This window comes from Magallana gigas, chromosome 4, assembly GCF_963853765.1.
Source record: "Magallana gigas chromosome 4, xbMagGiga1.1, whole genome shotgun sequence".
Lineage (NCBI taxonomy): Eukaryota > Metazoa > Mollusca > Bivalvia > Ostreida > Ostreidae > Magallana > Magallana gigas.
This window is the reverse complement of record NC_088856.1, coordinates 7,867,646-7,886,036: the sequence shown is the minus strand read 5'-3', so window position 1 is coordinate 7,886,036 and position 18,391 is coordinate 7,867,646. Positions and strand designations below refer to the sequence as shown.

General features: G+C 32.8%; 1 protein-coding gene across 1 annotated transcript; it reads right to left on the bottom strand.

Annotated features, from left to right (window-relative positions):
- Positions 1 to 12,113: 12,113 nt before the first annotated feature.
- On the bottom strand, positions 12,114 to 18,146 carry LOC105332983 (26S proteasome non-ATPase regulatory subunit 6). Its single transcript, XM_011435751.4, has 8 exons — positions 17,970 to 18,146; positions 15,543 to 15,748; positions 14,782 to 14,927; positions 14,154 to 14,373; positions 13,716 to 13,824; positions 13,225 to 13,393; positions 12,658 to 12,763; positions 12,114 to 12,388 (listed from the first exon to the last, which is right to left on the bottom strand). Exons 1-8 carry the CDS (start codon positions 18,112 to 18,114, stop codon positions 12,320 to 12,322), a joined length of 1,170 nt encoding a protein of 389 aa, XP_011434053.1. The 5' UTR covers positions 18,115 to 18,146; the 3' UTR covers positions 12,114 to 12,319.
- Between the last annotated feature and the right edge of the window lie 245 nt (positions 18,147 to 18,391).

The window sequence follows — 18,391 nt, the reverse complement described above, 5'->3', positions numbered from 1 at the left end:
AGATGGGTGTATAAGGCGTGTATAGTGCCTATACACGGACGGACAAGATACTGACAAATTGAAATATCGATAAATCTGATATTTTTTTGTTACTAGTAAACAAAATATTCAAAACAATATATATTTAACATATCATCGAATTTTAACCTTTAAATATATTCAATATTTGGAATATGTTGACTCAAACAGGCGTATACGTATCAAAACCTTCAAATAGTGTCATTTTATTCTAGAACTTCAAGGCCTTTTCTTTTATAGAGTGGGCCTGTGTTCCATATTTTTCTCAGTCTAAATAAGGTCTTATGGAAAACAAACCGAGTGCAATTATCAAAAAACTTGGAGAGATCTAGATGACCCACTATACATTGAAAACAACATTTTATTTCCCAACAATTGAGCGTTTTGAAAAAGTAATACTAGTCCGTAAATTATTATATTATGTTATGTTATTTTAACAGCCTACTTTAATGTGTCTGAAATGGCTCTATTAACTTACCAGACGTAAGCTAATATTATATAACTAGGGTTTTTATGTTGTGTGATCGATACCACCAAAATTTAAGGCAATATTTTTTTTCTTATTGTTTGTTAAATATATTAAAAACTGAATGTAGGTACATGTAGAAATTGTGCTTTTGTAAACTAATAGATTTAAATTGGAAAAAATAAATAAATTAAAAATTGTATTTCACGACTAAACCGAATGGGCGCTATCTTATTCCCCGTCTTCTTTACATTTTATTTCCCTCTTGAAACTTTGATTTCCTACGCATTGTATGCTTGTAGCAATAAACTGCAAGCATGTTGTGTACCTTACATGTATGAAACTGTGAATATTATAAATGTTTGACAAGTACAGGCCCACAGGTCTTTTTGCACCAAAAGTTTACAATATTTGGCTCCTTATACCAGGGTATAAATAATCCGAGAATCATCTGATTCTTCTTTCCCCCTTAATGATTGATGTTTGCAAACAGCAAATAACAAAAGTCGGTGTAAAAGTCAGAAGAGTTTAGACTCCAAACGAAGGTTAAAATGCAAACATGCATGGGACTCCCTGACATGTCCATCTAAAGGTTATGGTGCTTAGATAGCCCTCTTGTTTACCGGTATTTTTGGATGTCGGAGTATCCTAAAACTGTAAATGAACATGGATTTGTATATAACACAACCACTGCTAAAAATTATCAGTCATCCATATAGAAATTATTAGGCATATCTTTTTTTAGCAAACCTCGATGTTATTTATATGATCCATTAACCATTAAATGGTTGAAAAACCATTCCATGTTCAGGGGCGTAGCTAGGGCTTCCTTATTGTGGAAGCAAATTAAGGCAAGGGGTTTGGGGGCCTCCTTGAGCCCCACCCCCTCCCAGCTCCAGTGGGAGCGAAGCCCTGGTGGGGACCCCCACAAGCATGCAAGTTTTTCAGCATTTCAAGCACTTTATTTTGAGCACCAGAAAAAGGAGTTTCGTCAAAATTACCCCAGTTTTCAATGTGTAAAATGCTTACTTCAACATCATCATAAAATAACGATAAATAAAAAGTAGTGCCTTATTTATAATGAGATTAATTTAATTTATATCTAAGAAGTCTTGTGCTTTCTCTCGTAATGGTCTATAACATTTTTGTCTACAAAAATACACATGTAATACAAAAGATAATTAAATATTTAAACTCTAAGACTCCGTTATTTCTATCTCGATAATCTATTCATAATTATTGTCAACCTATCACTCAGGCTATAGAATTGCATGCAAATAATAATAGAATATATCAGAAGAGCAATTTATTATTTTTGTCATTTACTGAAAGAGAAAGGCAAGTCGTCTGTGCTATTTCTCAGCAAATTCTGAGAAAACAGCGATTTAGTTTAATTTTTATTCCTAAAAGAAAGTTTTCATTATCCAGCATTATTATTATTTTTTTAATTAATTTCTTTTTTTTTGAAAATGACGTGGAAGCACTTGCGTACTTGCGTACGCCTAGCTACGCGCCTGATGTTAATTAAAGTAGTTAAAGGAAAGTTTACTCCGGGTTTAAGTTCCAGGGTTTTTTTTTCATCAATCGTAACCATCTACTCTTTGATTTTTTAAATTTAGTCAAGAAAGCAATAGATCTAATTTCATCTTCTTGTAAAATCACACAGTGAAGTTCAGCACGGTTTAGTCCTGTGTCCAAGTGCAGATGTTAAGTAAAGTGTAATTAACGAATTTTCGAGGGGTGAGGATCCGGCCACCCCCCCCCCTTTTTTTTCAAGATTTTCGCATGAGTAACTTACTGATATTTTGATATTTATATGTTTACAAATTAAATGATAAAATAAATGCATGTTCCGTGAATCACGTGAAACTGGTATTACCTTAACTATACCATGAATTAAACACTTTCATTTTATTACTCTACGTGCATGTCATTTTAGAGCGATGTTCTTAAATCATTTTAAATTTGCTGCTGTGTTTTTGTTTGCATGTTCATCAATATCTCTCTCTCTCTCTCTCTCTCCCTCTCTCTCTCAATAGTCCCCTATCGATGAAACAAAAAAGATAATTTAGAATCAATTCAAGGCTTTACCATATACAATGACTTCATCGTTAATTGGAGAAAAGATGGATATTAATCAAATGTAAATTTCTTTATGTATAGTAATATTTTTATCAGCTTTAATATTGAAAGAATACAGAATACAGTCAGAGAACTTGCTACTGAATATATTTACAGAAGGATAATATGTCTCAATAACAAAACAGAAAAAAGGCACGTGATGTGTGGTATGTTTTTAATTGAACAGATATTGAAGTATACTATTGGTATACATTTAAATCTACTCGGAAAGTGAAACCTAGCATACATGTATATGATTTAATTAAGCAATTTTTTATATATTCTTCGTGACGTTTCGGGTAAAGTATAAGCACAACAAAAATATTTACATTCTACTGTGTTTTTCCATTAAATTCCGTGATGTTTAAATGCAACACCTATTCACTGCGTATGAATTTACAAGTAATTTACATAAGTAGTTCTCAAACAGTGATTTCTATGTTTTCGGTTAAAAATGCATTTCATAAATGTTGTCAAAACACCATGTTTTATAATTATTCAACAAAACAGTTCACTTTATTGTTAAAAGCAACATTTCAGTACATGTAGTTATATTTCATGGATTATATTTTCATGCTCGTCGATCTCATCTCAACAGTCTCTGTGATAACCAATTTAAACCGGTTTTACAAATCAGCTGTTCTTGCTGTTACTAATTTACTCCCTCCGTGATCTGCACTTTATATCGATCTATTTAAGTAAACAATTGATTTCTTCAGTAAGGGAATGTAAATATAAGCATTAAATGATTTATTTTTGACGTCGTCGTGTCAATATCTGCCGCCAGGTGAGCAGACAAATTATCATAAGGCCTAACAAAAAAAATTGTGTGTTTAGGGTAACACTGATGAAAAAATTAGGTTAGGTAGGTAGGGATTTTTTTTTATTTTATCATATTTTTTTTGTATGAATCCTAAGAATGTTTGTTTGTTTCATATTTAAAAATGTATTTTTTATTGAAAATAAGATAAAATTCACAATCGGATAAAATCAGACATCTATTTAACAGTGTTTTCCCCAGAAAATTTTTGAAGCATGGGGGAAAGTTTGTCAGAGTAAGTGCGCGGTGCGGCATTAAAGCGCCTAAGCCGGCGAAATCACTGTGTGTAATAATATAACCATTTGATGAAACGTACTACATGATATGTACTATAACTGATGCATTTTCATGAAATCTACATCAACAAGTATCATTTCAATTCATAATTATATTTTAATATCTGTGTATATTTAATATACAATTTTTCTTTTTTTTTCTGGCAAAACTAATAACATTTTTTTTTTCAAAATCAGTTTTTTAAGAGTTTGGTCCTCACAAGTTTTCACAAAACACAAGAAATATAGATTCACATGGCAGTTCAACATTAGCTTCTGTCCCACTCCTTCTTCTACATATAGAAGAGATTTTTAGGGGGGTGTTGAACAAGAAATAGGCAGAACAAGTCCATACAATTACAGCAAACATGATTCAACTTATTCTGGGCAGTTAATATTTCTTGTTTAAATTGGGGGTTCATATGAAAGTTTCTGTGATATCTTGACACCAGTCCCCTTCCCCGTTTACATGTATGTACACAGTCAATCATTTTCATAGGCATACAATAGAATATACGATGTTTCTAGTCATGTGACATCGCTTCCGTGCATTTCTGCAAATAACTGTAATTTTTTTTCTTTATTATGTAAATTTTTTCAAGTTTCCAATATCCTTGCGGCAAATAAAGAGTTTAAGCATATCGAATCCAAGCTAATACCATCGAGTGAACATTGTGCTATTTTTAGATCTTAGAAAATCCACAACATTCGATAATGGCGGAGATGTAGAAAAAAGCACATTATATTAAAACAAGAAGTAATCACGTCTCTATTTATGCATTAATCACCAATTAATAAACTCAGTTTTAATATATATTAATCATAAGCTAAGTCCTTAAACCGTAAACCACGTGTGCCCCCTTGCTGAGATTGATGTCGGAATTAACTGCGCTCACTGCGGGTGCAAGTGTTTTTCTGAAGTTTGAGCGGAGAAAGGACAACTTTATATCTACTAATTACAGTTAAGATGTGTAATAATTGGAAAAAGAATTTTGCTTTGAAAATAACATGTATAGCGCGAAGCATGGCGGCACTGTGTGATGCATGGCGGGGAATCTTCAATGCATGGCGGTACCGCCATGCAAAATCGGCCTGAGGAAATTTTTAAAACACTGTCTAAAAATGGTAGGATCGGGCCATTTTTGTAGGTTAGGTCGGGTTACCCGAAACACACAATTTTTTTGTTAGGCCTAACGCGCTAACGCGCGTTATTCAATTTGTCTGCTCACCTGACGGCAGTTATTGACACGACGACGTCAAAAATAAATCATTCAATGCTATATTAAGTCTCACCGATCCATGAACACACTTCCCTTCAATAAGTAAAAAAATAATAATGTCAATCTAGCGCAATGAGCAACGTTATGATTGGTTGAATACCCTTGAATTTGACTTCACGGGGCAACTAATCATAAAAATTTGTCGATGTGAAATTGTAAGTACATACACTTGTTCACCATACTTTGACTTGTATTTTCATCATATCATTGGAGATGTAATCTTTTTCCAGAATTCGCCAATTTATAATTGACGAGCAGCCCTTTTCTGACCTATCATACCAGAATCGTTGATTGAAATATTTCTTAATTATGTCCTTTTTCCTGTCAGCTTCATTCACAAGGCGGAATTCCGCTGATATTTCATATGAACTGTCAGTACAATCTGCGGAGAGGCACCTTAAAAACATACTTAACATACCTTCCTTTTTTGAAAGTATAAGTATCCACTTTGACAGTGTTTTTGCATGACAGAATGGTCCACTGAACTGCGGGAATTTAGAGACGACACTCACGGGAAAGGATCCTTGAAATGTAACTTGGTCACCAATACAGCCTAACGGACATAATTTGTTCTTGATATCTGTCATAATGTTTTCCCCTGATTGCAGCTAAAGTTGAAAGCATTTGTACATCTTTTAATCCATCTTCGATATCTAAAACATGTTTTTTGGAATCAGAAAAGTTAAATGCCAGACAAAGCCTTTCAAAGTGTTTTTTAAGTGCATCTTTTGTTTTCTCCAAGGTGACAAACTTTTGTTTTCTACTGCCATGTTCTTTAATTGCTTCAGTAATGCTTTTGTCATGGACTAACGTTTTCTGAAAGGCAATTAAGCATTCTATATCGAACTGTTGACAGTTTTCAGCGTCTGAAAACGTCTTTTCTATTGCCAGCTTAAGTTCTTCGTGTAGAGTATCCAAATGGGACTTTGTACTGGATATGATGTCTGCAATGGACTGGAGCATTGATTCTTTGTCACCATTGATCCGACTGAGATTTTCCTTTGTTTTGTCTACAGCTGATTGTGTACTTTGTTCAACTTCAGACAGTTTGTTTAAAAATTCATCTATATCAAAGGTCTCTATTTTCTCATTTGCAATTTCATCCAGAGAGGACACTTCGTCGCATTTCCTGTGGTCAGTCGCAAAACAGATACTACAACAAAGCTTTCTATGATCAAAACAAAAAACTTCCAGAAGTTTGTCAGAATGTACAGGACACGTTTCATCCATCTCAAGGGGTTTCAGATCTGTATCGGGCGTTATATCTGTCACAGTGTGCAAATTATTGTCTTTCTTACGCTTGTGTAAATAGTTCAAACACTGTTCGCAAAAACTCTCTTTACAATCTCTGCAGTGATAAACGGCTACATTCTTTTCGTTGGCAAACTTGCACGGTTCACAATATATTTGTTTGGCTGTTGAGTCCTTTGTTTCACGTTCAAGAAGAGACAAAATCATGTGATCAGTTTGTAGCTTAGACTGAGTCCATTCACTAGCTGACAGGGTTGACCACTCTACCTTGAAACGACACAAGGGGCACCGGAAGAAATTTGTACTTTCTTCATGTCCTTTGGTTTCTGACGTTTGAACATAACTTTGGATACAGGGCTCGCAAAATATATGTAAACAAGGCAACTTTTTAGGAATGTTGAACTTCTCCAAACAAATTGGACAATTTAATTCACAGTCTTTTAGTACAGGAGTAGCCATTATTTGATCTTCTCAAGTTAACTTTCGTTTTCACATAGTTATGGTGTGCCAATGGGGCCACTTCGACCTTCGCCTTTTGGGCGAAGATGCGAGAGTGCGAAGATGCGAAGGCTAAAGCGCGAAGGAGCGAAAGTGCGAATTAAGAAGATGCGAAGGCGAAAGTGCGAAGTTGCGAAGGCGAAGATCTCGAAGCGATACACCGGAACACCATAACCATACATGTATAGTTTCTCTACTATGAAAGATCCAGTGTATTACTATATTTTAAGAAAGCAAAAAAAAAAAAAAAAAAAAAAAAACAACAACAAACAGACAAACAAAAAAATAAAAAACGGTTCCAAATCCCTACGTACAACCCGAAAGTTTTAAATTTTTCAGCTTAGCGTGTTATTTATGGCACGCCAAATTCACAAAAATGAGCTAAACATAGTTTCACAGTCGATAAACTAGGTTTATCGACTGTTAACAATCTGTAAACTATATATTGTTAACGCGAAAATCTATGTTTCACACCTGTAAACTATAGTTAACACTGAAAACAATCATTTGCGGTTGTTAAACATAGTTTATCTGATAAATAGGGTTTTATGATCGGTAAACTACGGTATACAAATCTAAAGCAAGCCAAATTCACGTAAATTAGCCAAAAATATATAGTTCCACAGTCGATAAACTAGGTTTATCGGCTGTTAACTATAGTTTACGGATCCTAAACTATAGTTACCGACGTTAATCTATATTTCACAACGTAAACAAAATGCAAATCTCTGTTTTTCTGTCTGGAATACACGTTAACAATAGATTTTGCTGATAAATATAGATTCACATACATATATGTAAACTATAGTTTACATTCGTAAACTATAGTTTAGAGTTGATAAATATAGTTTCACGATTGTGAAACTATATTTATTTGCATTCGTGAACTATATTTTAGAGTTGTTAATCATAATTTCACAATGGTGAAACTATATTTATCAGATAAACTATGTTTAACAATCGCAAATGATTGTTTTCAGTGTTAACTATAGTTAACAAATTAATGTGAAACATAGATTATCGCGTTAACTATAGTTTGCAGACGTGAAATATAGATTAACGTCGTTAACTATAGTTTTCGATCCGTACACTGTAAACTATAGTTAATAGTCGATAAACCAAGTTTAAGGTTTATCGACATTGAAACAATGTTTAGCTCATTTTTGTGAATTTGTCTGATAAATGTACTTTCACGATTTGTGAAACTATAATTAACAGCTCTTAACTATAGTTTACGATTGTAAATTATAATTAACAAATGTGAATCTATATTTATCAGCAAAATCTACTGTTTACGTTTTTACAGATAGATAAACTATGATTATCATTCGTAAACTATAGTTTACATTCGTGAAATATAGTTTCACAGATGTAAACTATAGTTTAGGATCCGTAAACTATAGTTAACAGCTGATAAACCTAGTTTATCGACTGTGAAACTATGTTTAGCTCATTTTTGTGAATTTGGCGTGCCATAGTTATTAGTGTGGTGAATAAATATATATAGAAACTTTCGTACCTTTATTTCCGGTTTGATTCAGGTTGAAAATTGCCCGAAAGCTATTTTTTCAACGTTGAATATTGAGACCAAAGGTGTTGAATAAAGACCCTAGTGCAAAAATTGACCCACATCGTGGAATATTAATCACGAAACCAGTTCTAAACACGACAAATTAAATTAATGAATTGATATTTATTAATTAAAATTCTTGGCTCATTAAAAAAATATATAAATTACTGTTTATTCATATCAGGGACGTATAGACTAAGTAGGAATTAAGTGAAGTCCTACCCAAACCGGCTCGTACCCAAACAGACTAATAATCCATTGGTCCAGTGGTAAACAATGATCCTTGGGTTGTAAATGTAAAAGATAATCTGTTAAGGTTACGTTTTGATATAATTACAATAATTAAGAAATTATGAGATTAATGAATGCAGAATTCTTGTCAATATATTGTCATCTCCAAAAAGTTTGCCAAAGATGTCCCTATATATCAACATTTGATAGAAAATTTTTGTTTACATACAATCTTTTCTTTAAAAAAACCCCCGATAAATTAGCTCGAAAAACTTCTAAATTCTTCTCATTCTTTGAAGGAAGGCATGCTAATCGTAGCCAGTTACTAGTAGCTGACAGTAACTTTACCTATCTAACCATAAGGCATAATAAAGATAATAAATCGATATTAGTATGAAAGTTTATTCTATTCAATTGTAAACCTTTCAAGATGGCGCAACATATCTATACGGTTTATTTAGTTGATAGATCTGTAACGAACTGTAGACACACTGTTATAGGGCGCCGTTTTAATATGTTTGAGGTATTTTCTGATATCAGAAAAAAATGAGATTTTTTATATCAATTCGAATTTTTGACGTCAGAAATTTGATTTTTTGATATCAGAAAATGATTTTTTGATATCAGAAATTCAAACTGATTTTTGATATCAAGAATTATATTTTCTGATATCAGTAATTCAAATAAAATAGCGAATAAATTTCACATATTTAATGAATACTCGCTCAACCCAAATATAAATTGGTGAACTACAGAGCCCGATTTGCATTTTAAAGTTTATACTTGATGTTTTTTATTTAAAAATTAATTCAATGTAAGAATTTTTTTTTTGATAATTCTAGTCTTATGTATTGAAAGCGCTAGTTGTACGCCAGTATATTTCCTTTATATTATGCGACGCCATAACTTTTTTTAGGATAGTCTCAAAATTGCACATATATCAGTTCGAAGTTCCTCCAAATAGCTTTCGAATTTCCTCCCAATCGTTTACCGATCCCGATGGAAAGTTGGTTCACGCATGCGCACATCCTGGTTATAGTGCTCAAAACGGAGCTAATCATAGCTAGTATACGTGGACGAACTTGCCAAAATGAAATCAGGTTTAAAATTACACATACTGTATTATTCTTAACAGGCACCTACAGGTTTGAAACACAATTTCTTGCGAAATACAAAAGTTGCATCACAGGGAGCATTCATCTATTTTGTGATATCAAAAATTCGAATTTGTGATATCAAAAAATGATGATATCAAAAATATATTTTTTAATATAAAAAAATGAATATTTTTTGACATCAAGAATTATTTTTTGATATCAACAATTTGAATAATTAATATCAAATACTTTTTTATATCAGAAAATACCTAAACAAAATTATTAAAACGGCGACTCATACACTGTACTAAACGCGTAGGTAGTGTGATTTTACAAGCTTAATAAGCTGATCATCAAAGCTCTTATCTATTAATTTATCTGATTCTTTTTTTCATTGAAATGGGAAAAAATTGTTTGGGATGAATGTATAAAAGACATTCATGGTTTGTTGCAATATGATTAAAATGGTAACGGGACGTTTCGCTCCTATTGACGATTTGCGCCGAGACCATTCGCCTCCCAAGACCTTTCGCGCTGAGGCGTTTCGCGCCTAATTTAATTTATCATAAATATTTTATTTTTTAAGTAATTGATTTTCAAACTGTTAATTGTAAAATGAAATAAAATTTCAAAAACGAAACTATGTACTAGCACATCTACTAAACAAGAGAAAAGCTGTCAATGTGACAGCAAACAGGGTTTTCTTTTATTTGAACTGTATCCATAATTCATGTCAACCCTGAATTGATAAACACTACCAACCGTATCCAGTGAAATGGAGTACCCTATATGCAATATTTTGCCAAAAAATGACTAAATTCAAAAATTGGTATTTTTTTTCGATCCTAGCAATATGCACACCTCTGATATATTTACAATTGATCTTCAAAAGAACAACCTCCTATCTTGAAAACTGTAGGAGGAGTTATCCGTACAATATGGGTACCCTATATTCAATATTTTGTCAAAAAATGACTAAGTTCAAAAGCTGGTATTTTTTTCATAATATACCAGAAATCAAAATCCTAGCAATATGCACACCTCTGATATATTTACAATTGATCTTCAAAAGAACAACTTCCTATCTTGAAAACTGTAGGAGGAGTTATCCGTACAATGAGGGTACCCTACATTCAATAATTTGTCAAAAAATGACTAAGTTCAAAAGCTGATATTTTTCATAATATATCAGAAATCAAAATCCTAGCAATATGCACACCTCTGATATATTTACAATTGATCTCAAAAGAACAACTTCCTATCTTGAAAACTGTAGGAGGAGTTATCCGTACAATGAGGGTACCCTATATTCAATAATTTGTCAAAAAATGACTAAGTTCAAATCTGGTATTTTTTTCATAATATACCAGAAATCAAAATCCTAGCAATATGCACACCTCTGATATATGTTCAAGTGATCTGCAAAAGAACAACTTCCTATCTTGAAAACTGTAGGAGGAGTTATCCGTACAATATGGGTACCCTATATTCAATATTTTGTCAAAAAATGACTAAGTTCAAAAGCTGGTATTTTTTTCATAAATTATCAGAAATCAAAATCCTAGTAATATGCACACCTCTAATATATGTACAAGTGATCTGCAAAAGAACACTTTCTTATCTTGAAAACTGTAGGAGGAGTTATCCGTACAATAAGGGTACCCTATATTCAATATTTTGTCAAAAAATGACTAAGTTCAAAAGCTGGTATTTTTTTCATAAATTATCAGAAATCAAAATCCTAGCAATATGCACACATCTGGTATATGTATAATTGATCTGCAAAAGTACAACTTCCTATCTTGAAAACTGTAGGAGGAGTTATCCGTACAATGAGGGTACCCTTTTGGCAGCCCTCGCCCGTCCGCCATTTTCACCATTTTAATAACCGGATTTTTCCGTTGGAAAACCCGGTTAAAAATATCTGACTGATAATCAACCATCAATTCTTTTAATTCAGAAAATTTTGTGAAAGAATAACTATTTTCAAAGGAGCAGGCTCATGACTACATGAACTAATCAATTTTTCTTCCCAACCGTCCATCTATCTGATGCATTTTATATTTGTAAACATGCATGTTTCCTAATACATTTTGCTTCCCTCCTTTAGCATCATGTCAGGTTTTGTACAATTTAGATTATAAACAATATAAAATAGCTTTCATGGTAATACAGGTATTACAAATTGTCACATTGAGATGTCAGCTTTTATGAATGCCCCTAGAGAATAAGTCCAAAATGAAAAAAAAAACTTTGAGATAAACAAAATGAATGCTAGACAAACTGTTAACAGAAGACCATTTTTAGTTTAAAGTTCACTGACATAAAATGACATAACAGTATTCCATTTCACTTTTTCAAATGCTACCTATCCTTTGATCATTAAATCTGAATGCTATTTAAATAAAAAAATTAAAGCTTACAATGCTTTACTTGTAAACATATTAAACTGAGGTGGATCTGTAAGTACAAAATAAAAACATACAAATAATTTGATATTTTTATTTTGTATTTTTCATTAAATCTTTATGAAGCATTTACTCCCACTGTCCACTGTAGGGACAGAAATGACAACAGCATGAACAGGTAATAATGAAACAAGCACTGACAGAGTCACAGAGTTACGGTCCCTGACACAGACCAGATCGGGCACAGTATCACGACTTCCCCCCGACATCCCTGGATAACAGATCTATATGTTGATCACTCTACTCAGCTTCTGGACTCGGTTTAGTAAGATGTCTCCTTGCTTGATTGTGGCCTGCAAATGAAATGTATTAATTAGCTATGAATGAAGGAGAAAGACTGCCTACATACGTGAACAAGTCATCCTGTACATGGGAAATTACCAGTATTACTGGAATATAAAATTTTTAATCAATCTGCATTTCAAAGTTATTAATTCAACCTGTTGATTTCCAAATGCTCTCAACAAATCTTTGATGTTTAAAATAAGAAGTCTCTAGGTAGATTTTTTACAGAATGCAATGTAGAATGTAATAATATGTAAACTTGTGACAAGATCCCTACCTGATATTGCCAATTTTTGTTGTCTGGTCTATTGGTTTCTACGATGCCTTTGACTTTGTCTATCTTACAATGAAGTCTCCCTGCTGCTATAAATCTAGCCAGCTCCCTACAGAAAAAAGGTTTTTATCACAATTTTATAACAACTCACTCGACTGGAAAATGATGGATATTTATTAATAACCAGACTTGTTCTGAATTAAGGTATGCAAACATCGAAAGAGAGAAGTTACACAAAACGCCTGGACATTTTCTTGTCAAAAGAATATAATAAAATACATGTACATGAACAACTATAAAATCATAGCCAATTAATTACATTTTTTGGCATGAAATTTTCTATTACCCATAATTCCTTTTAAAATATCAAATGTTCACTCCTTTTCAGTTAAATTTCTTTAAAATTGATGAAACAAATCATGAGTACAGTACATAGCAAATTTCAAAATAATATATCATAAACATGATTGAAAAAAAAATCAGTAAAATTTTGCTTTAACTTTATTGTAATGAAATCATTTCCTATTCCTTATGAGGTTACTCGGGATAATACACTTATTAAGTACTCACTGGTCAATGAACTCATTGGTGACCCCAAATGAGTTGGCCATGTAGTCCAGTGTGAGACTCCTGTAGGACTCGAGTAGCTGAGTGTAGGCGATGATCCTCATCTCACGGGTGAAGTAACGGTAGTGGGGGGACAGGAAACGGTCAAACTTTAGCATGTCCTCCACCTGGGCTGTAAACCAAAAAGAAAATGTTGAATAAGTGTGATCAATTAGTGTTTACAACATGACCTCCACATGTGCTGTAAACCACAGAATAAATGGAAATTATTATACACCAATATTAGTCTTTACATGATGTTTTATTGTCAGAATACCAATAAAACTGTGTCAATGGATGTAACTGTTTTATAATTCACAACTTTAACTAAGGTCTAATGGCCATAACTCTACTAAATCTGATTCTGTTCTTTATTTCTATTTTCCGACTGCTAAATACTAGCAATTGAAAAACAAGATACAGATTATACACTTGATGTTTCCTGTTACTCTCACCTAAGTATCTGAAGAAATCAGAGTAATGGCAGTCATAGAGAGCAAACAGGAAGGATCGGATTTTGGGTAGACTGTGAAGCACCTCTAGAATTTCTGAGCCTTTCACAACCTGCCAAAAATAAAAAGACTATTCAACTGACAATTTAATTTATAAGGATAAAATGCGTACATGTGTACTACTTGCCATTTAATGTTAAAATATTTCAGAAATCATAAAGCTTAAAATCCTATCAATAACATTTCAGTGTAAAAATAAACTTAACTCATTACAGTACCGGAAATTCTTATTAAATTGTATAATATAAGTACGGGTACCTTGTAAAGAAAATGAATCAAACAACTAAATTAAAAATAAAAATCCTTTTATACAATGGAAGATTTTTTTTAATAAATAAGAAACTTCATAACATGACCACACAGAAGATGTGGTAACATTACCTTTTCCCTGAGTTCAGGTCTTTCTAAAGCAATCATGCTGCATATCACTGTGTAAGTAACAAACGTCTGATAGTCCATCAGTTCATACGAGGTGAAGGTCGCCACAGTGTCCAGAAACAAGGTCGCAGCCTGCTTAAAGTCTCGGATGGACATACAGTAGACACCACGGTAGACCTTTAGGCGGTTCCTGCGATCCCAGTCTCCACCCTCATCAATCAGACTGAAATTTAAAAAAAGAACTCTTAAGATTTTAATAAAATACATGCATAATTTTTATCATTAATTTAATTTGCATCTTAAATACATTTATGCTTCCAATGATTATCAATATGCTCAATATTTAATTTTCAACATTCATTCTAGTACAAGCTTAATCATTGTAAATTCTTCATACACTGCTCTTGTATCAAATAGACTAGAAATTTATCAGTATAATTTGTGCTCCGCCTTCTTGTAATATATTCAGAAATGTGCTGGTTCATGAAATTCTTATATTTTCCTATTGTTCCTAATCATACTAGTCCAGACAAACATAAACTGTCAAAACAGTTTATCTATCTTTTCACTTTTACATTTTAGATATTGTGCCAGTTTTAATCTTAAAGAAGGGAGCACTGAGTGAGTGTACCTTTGTGCCTTCTCCAGGTTCCTGGTGATGAGGTCATGGTCCATGTAATACAGTCCCATCCTGATCAGGTGAAACACCAGGTCCAGTCTGTACCCCAGGGTCACCGTCTTCTCCTGGGTCTTCCTAAACTGGGTCAATGAGGCCTCCTGTACAAAGAATCATAGTGATCATTTCTTACTCTCTCACTCATTTCACAAGTCAATAAATACAGTATTGCACTACTGTCAGAAACATTTTTGTCTTTTTCTTTGTGTCTTAGAGAATGTTTACATAACTTCTGTAATAAATCATTTATATTAAAGTTGTGTGAATAGGTGCATTTTTTTAATTTACTGTACAACTAGTGATGTCAAATTTGCCTGGAGAAATGAGTAATCAACTGAGAAAATTTTAGTCAATGATCGGTGTGACTAAGCGATAATCGAGTACTCAAATACTCGTTGATATACCTATTTTCAACAATGTAAGACATATGATTAAAACCAACATCAAAAAGAAATCAAAGAGGAATGAACTTTATATTTAAGAATTGCAAATCGTCTCCAAAAGTTTCGAAACTCTGTACCTAGGAATTTCAAATGATATCATTGATATGAGAGTGCTGTATAAATTTCAATTACTGTCTAAAGTACTTTTCAAGCCTCCTTCTCAAGACATAATGGTAATAAAGAAGATAAACTGGAGTATTATGGAGAAAACATATGTATTATGCTGTCTATTTCATGATATCTATCAGCTAAATTGTATTAATATTTATTTACCTTGTCTCCAATCTTGCACAGATATTCCGCCTTTTTTAGCATGAATTCCCTAACTTCGGTCTCTCCTAGATTTTTTTCTGCATCTTCTATGGAGACATCAAGCTTCTTCAATTCTGCCTCATTAGCTGCTTTCATTTTCTTTAGTAGATTTTCATCACATTTCCATTTTAAATCTTTACAAAGTTCTTCATAAAATGGAGCCATACCTTTAAAAAAAGAATTAACTATAATGAATATGGTTTAACACAGACATTATGAAAGTTATCTAGTGAAACTTTCAATAATTTAAAATTTATGGATATCTAATTTCAAATCATTAATTTATTAAAATTCACCCAAATATGCTGCATAAATGTCATGGGACAGACTAGTCCATTTTCCTGGCTTTTTTAAGCAATTTTGATATTTTACATACCAGGAAAATGTCGAACTGGCACCATTACGAATCCTTGAAATTTGTCGCTTCCAACTAAAGGTGGCATTTTAATTTGCAAGTCTGATCAAATGTCAAACACACAACTATTTAAAAAAGCAACGATAAACAGACTGTTGAACACATCTTACTGAACTGACAAAATTTGTTTTGAATTCATGCAATTTTGAAAGGTTTACAACAAATGTGCACCAGTATGATTATCAAAATATGGAGTAGAATTTTATTTTTAGCAATATATTGGTAAGTTTTAAGATATATTTTATTAAAACTGAGCTGAAAATGTCCAATGCCGCTTTCCATTTTTCGTAATAGCGCCAGTTTGGACGTTTTCCTGGCAAGTAAAATATCTGAATCGTTAATAAAGCCACGAAAATGTCAGATTTTAAGGACTATATATACATGTACCGTATTTATCCGACGATTAGTCGGTATTTTTTTTCTCTGAAGCAGAGCACCCGACTTATCGTCTTGTTCGACTTGTCGTAGGCTCGAGGTCAGAAAATTGTTAAAAATAGCATTAAAAATCTTGGTTTTAATCATCTTGAGTTGGCTGTGTGATTGAAAATTACGTTGTTGAATTCACTGTTCATCTTTAATAATTATCATTTTCACTCATGAATCTGTTAACACCAAAATACATAATAATAACAGTTATTAAAAAATGGTACATTGTCTTTAATCAATTAAAAGTTTTACCGTTCTGTTTTTATAAACACATCGTCAATGTATAAACACATCGTCTATGTATCACTAGTAGGAAGATAACATTGCGCAGTAAAATTGAAACCAAATTTAAATGGAAGAAAATATTGCAGTAGGTCAAGGGGTGTTTTTTAAATTTAATTATTTTATTAGTAAAGAGTTGTTAGTGGAAAGTATAAATCAGAAATATTTTATGGTCAAATTCAATCTTAAAATACGTAATCGGCAATTATCAATACTACTGTTTATACAATAGGCTGACACCGGTTGTGTTAATAATCTTGCCCTAAGGTTGAGATTTTTACGGAAATTTCACTCCATGTGTATATAAAGAGTACCGTTTTAAGAGTAATTATAGTTCATTGATTAATTGTTGTCCAATTCATTGATTATTTAGGAAATGTATGTATGTCGTATATCGTCATTATCAAGTCGTACAAATGATCGATCTATTTCTAACAGTGTATAATGTAAAACAAAAGCATGTAACTGCATTACTGGATACAAAGTAAACAAGTTTCATTGAATCATAGTAATTGCTAAGCTTTCTGCACTTGAGATCCCCCTTTGAAGTCCGACACGAGACAGGTGCATGCCTATGACACCGGAAATTGTTAAACAAACATTGACCACGTGCCGAGTCAACAGGTGGCTGGTTACGTAATGGCAAATACACTGGCGATAGTCAGAGTGGATAATTATTTTAATGCATGGGAATAAAATATTTCTGACAAAGTAAGTCTGGTTTTGCATAACACGCGATATTGGGAATTGTTTAAAATGCAAGCGACTTTGTAGATGTTGCCGGTATTTGAAAATATGATGCATAAGTATAAAGTGTAATTGTTTGAATGTTAATCATTAATAATAATTGGTAGCAATATTGGGGACATCGTGGCATCATACACTGATAATGTTACTGCAGTTTTATACGCCATTTTGAAGTGATAAGATCGACGTATGGTCTGAAACGACGTATCGTAGGATTTTGTTAAAATTTTGGCTAAAAATGAGCAATTCGACGAGTCGTCCGCATCGACGAGTCGTCGGGAAAATACGGTATATAGCTTTGCTGCTTCAAAAATGATCAATCACGAACAATCTGTGTTGCAAAATCTCGTCTATCAGTATAAACGACATCACAACGTTTAAAATTCTTAATTCAAAATCAAAATGTACACTGAAATATTTGAAGAAAGATCTAACGAATACGCAATAATGTAATTGCTGAACAATGACACATGAGTTTTGAACGGGGTACTACTCACTTGTTTCATTGTTCTACTTACAGTTTGCCTCCACAGCGGCCAAAAGCTTCTTTTTAATTTCAACGTCATTTTTGTATTTGTCAGTTTCTAAAAGAAATTTCCATTGAGCGTGTTCAAAGTTAGGGTTTTTCTCAAGTCCTTCTTCTTCTAAATTTTCTATCGGCATTTTGTTACCGGATGTGCTCAATTGTGTGAATTATAGAGATTTCGATCCCGATCAAAATAGCCCAACGCTTCTCGAGCTTTTCCGACAGAGCTCGAAAAAAACTGCAGACTAGTCGGAAATGCCCGAGAAGGTGTGATTAGAGAAAAATCACACAGTTTGTATTTTTCTACCTCATACATGTAGTTTGGTACCCCAGAGAGACACGGGATCACGAAAGAACAATTCAAATTAAGATTTTCAAAATATATTTCAATGCTAAATTAAAAAGAAAATAAAT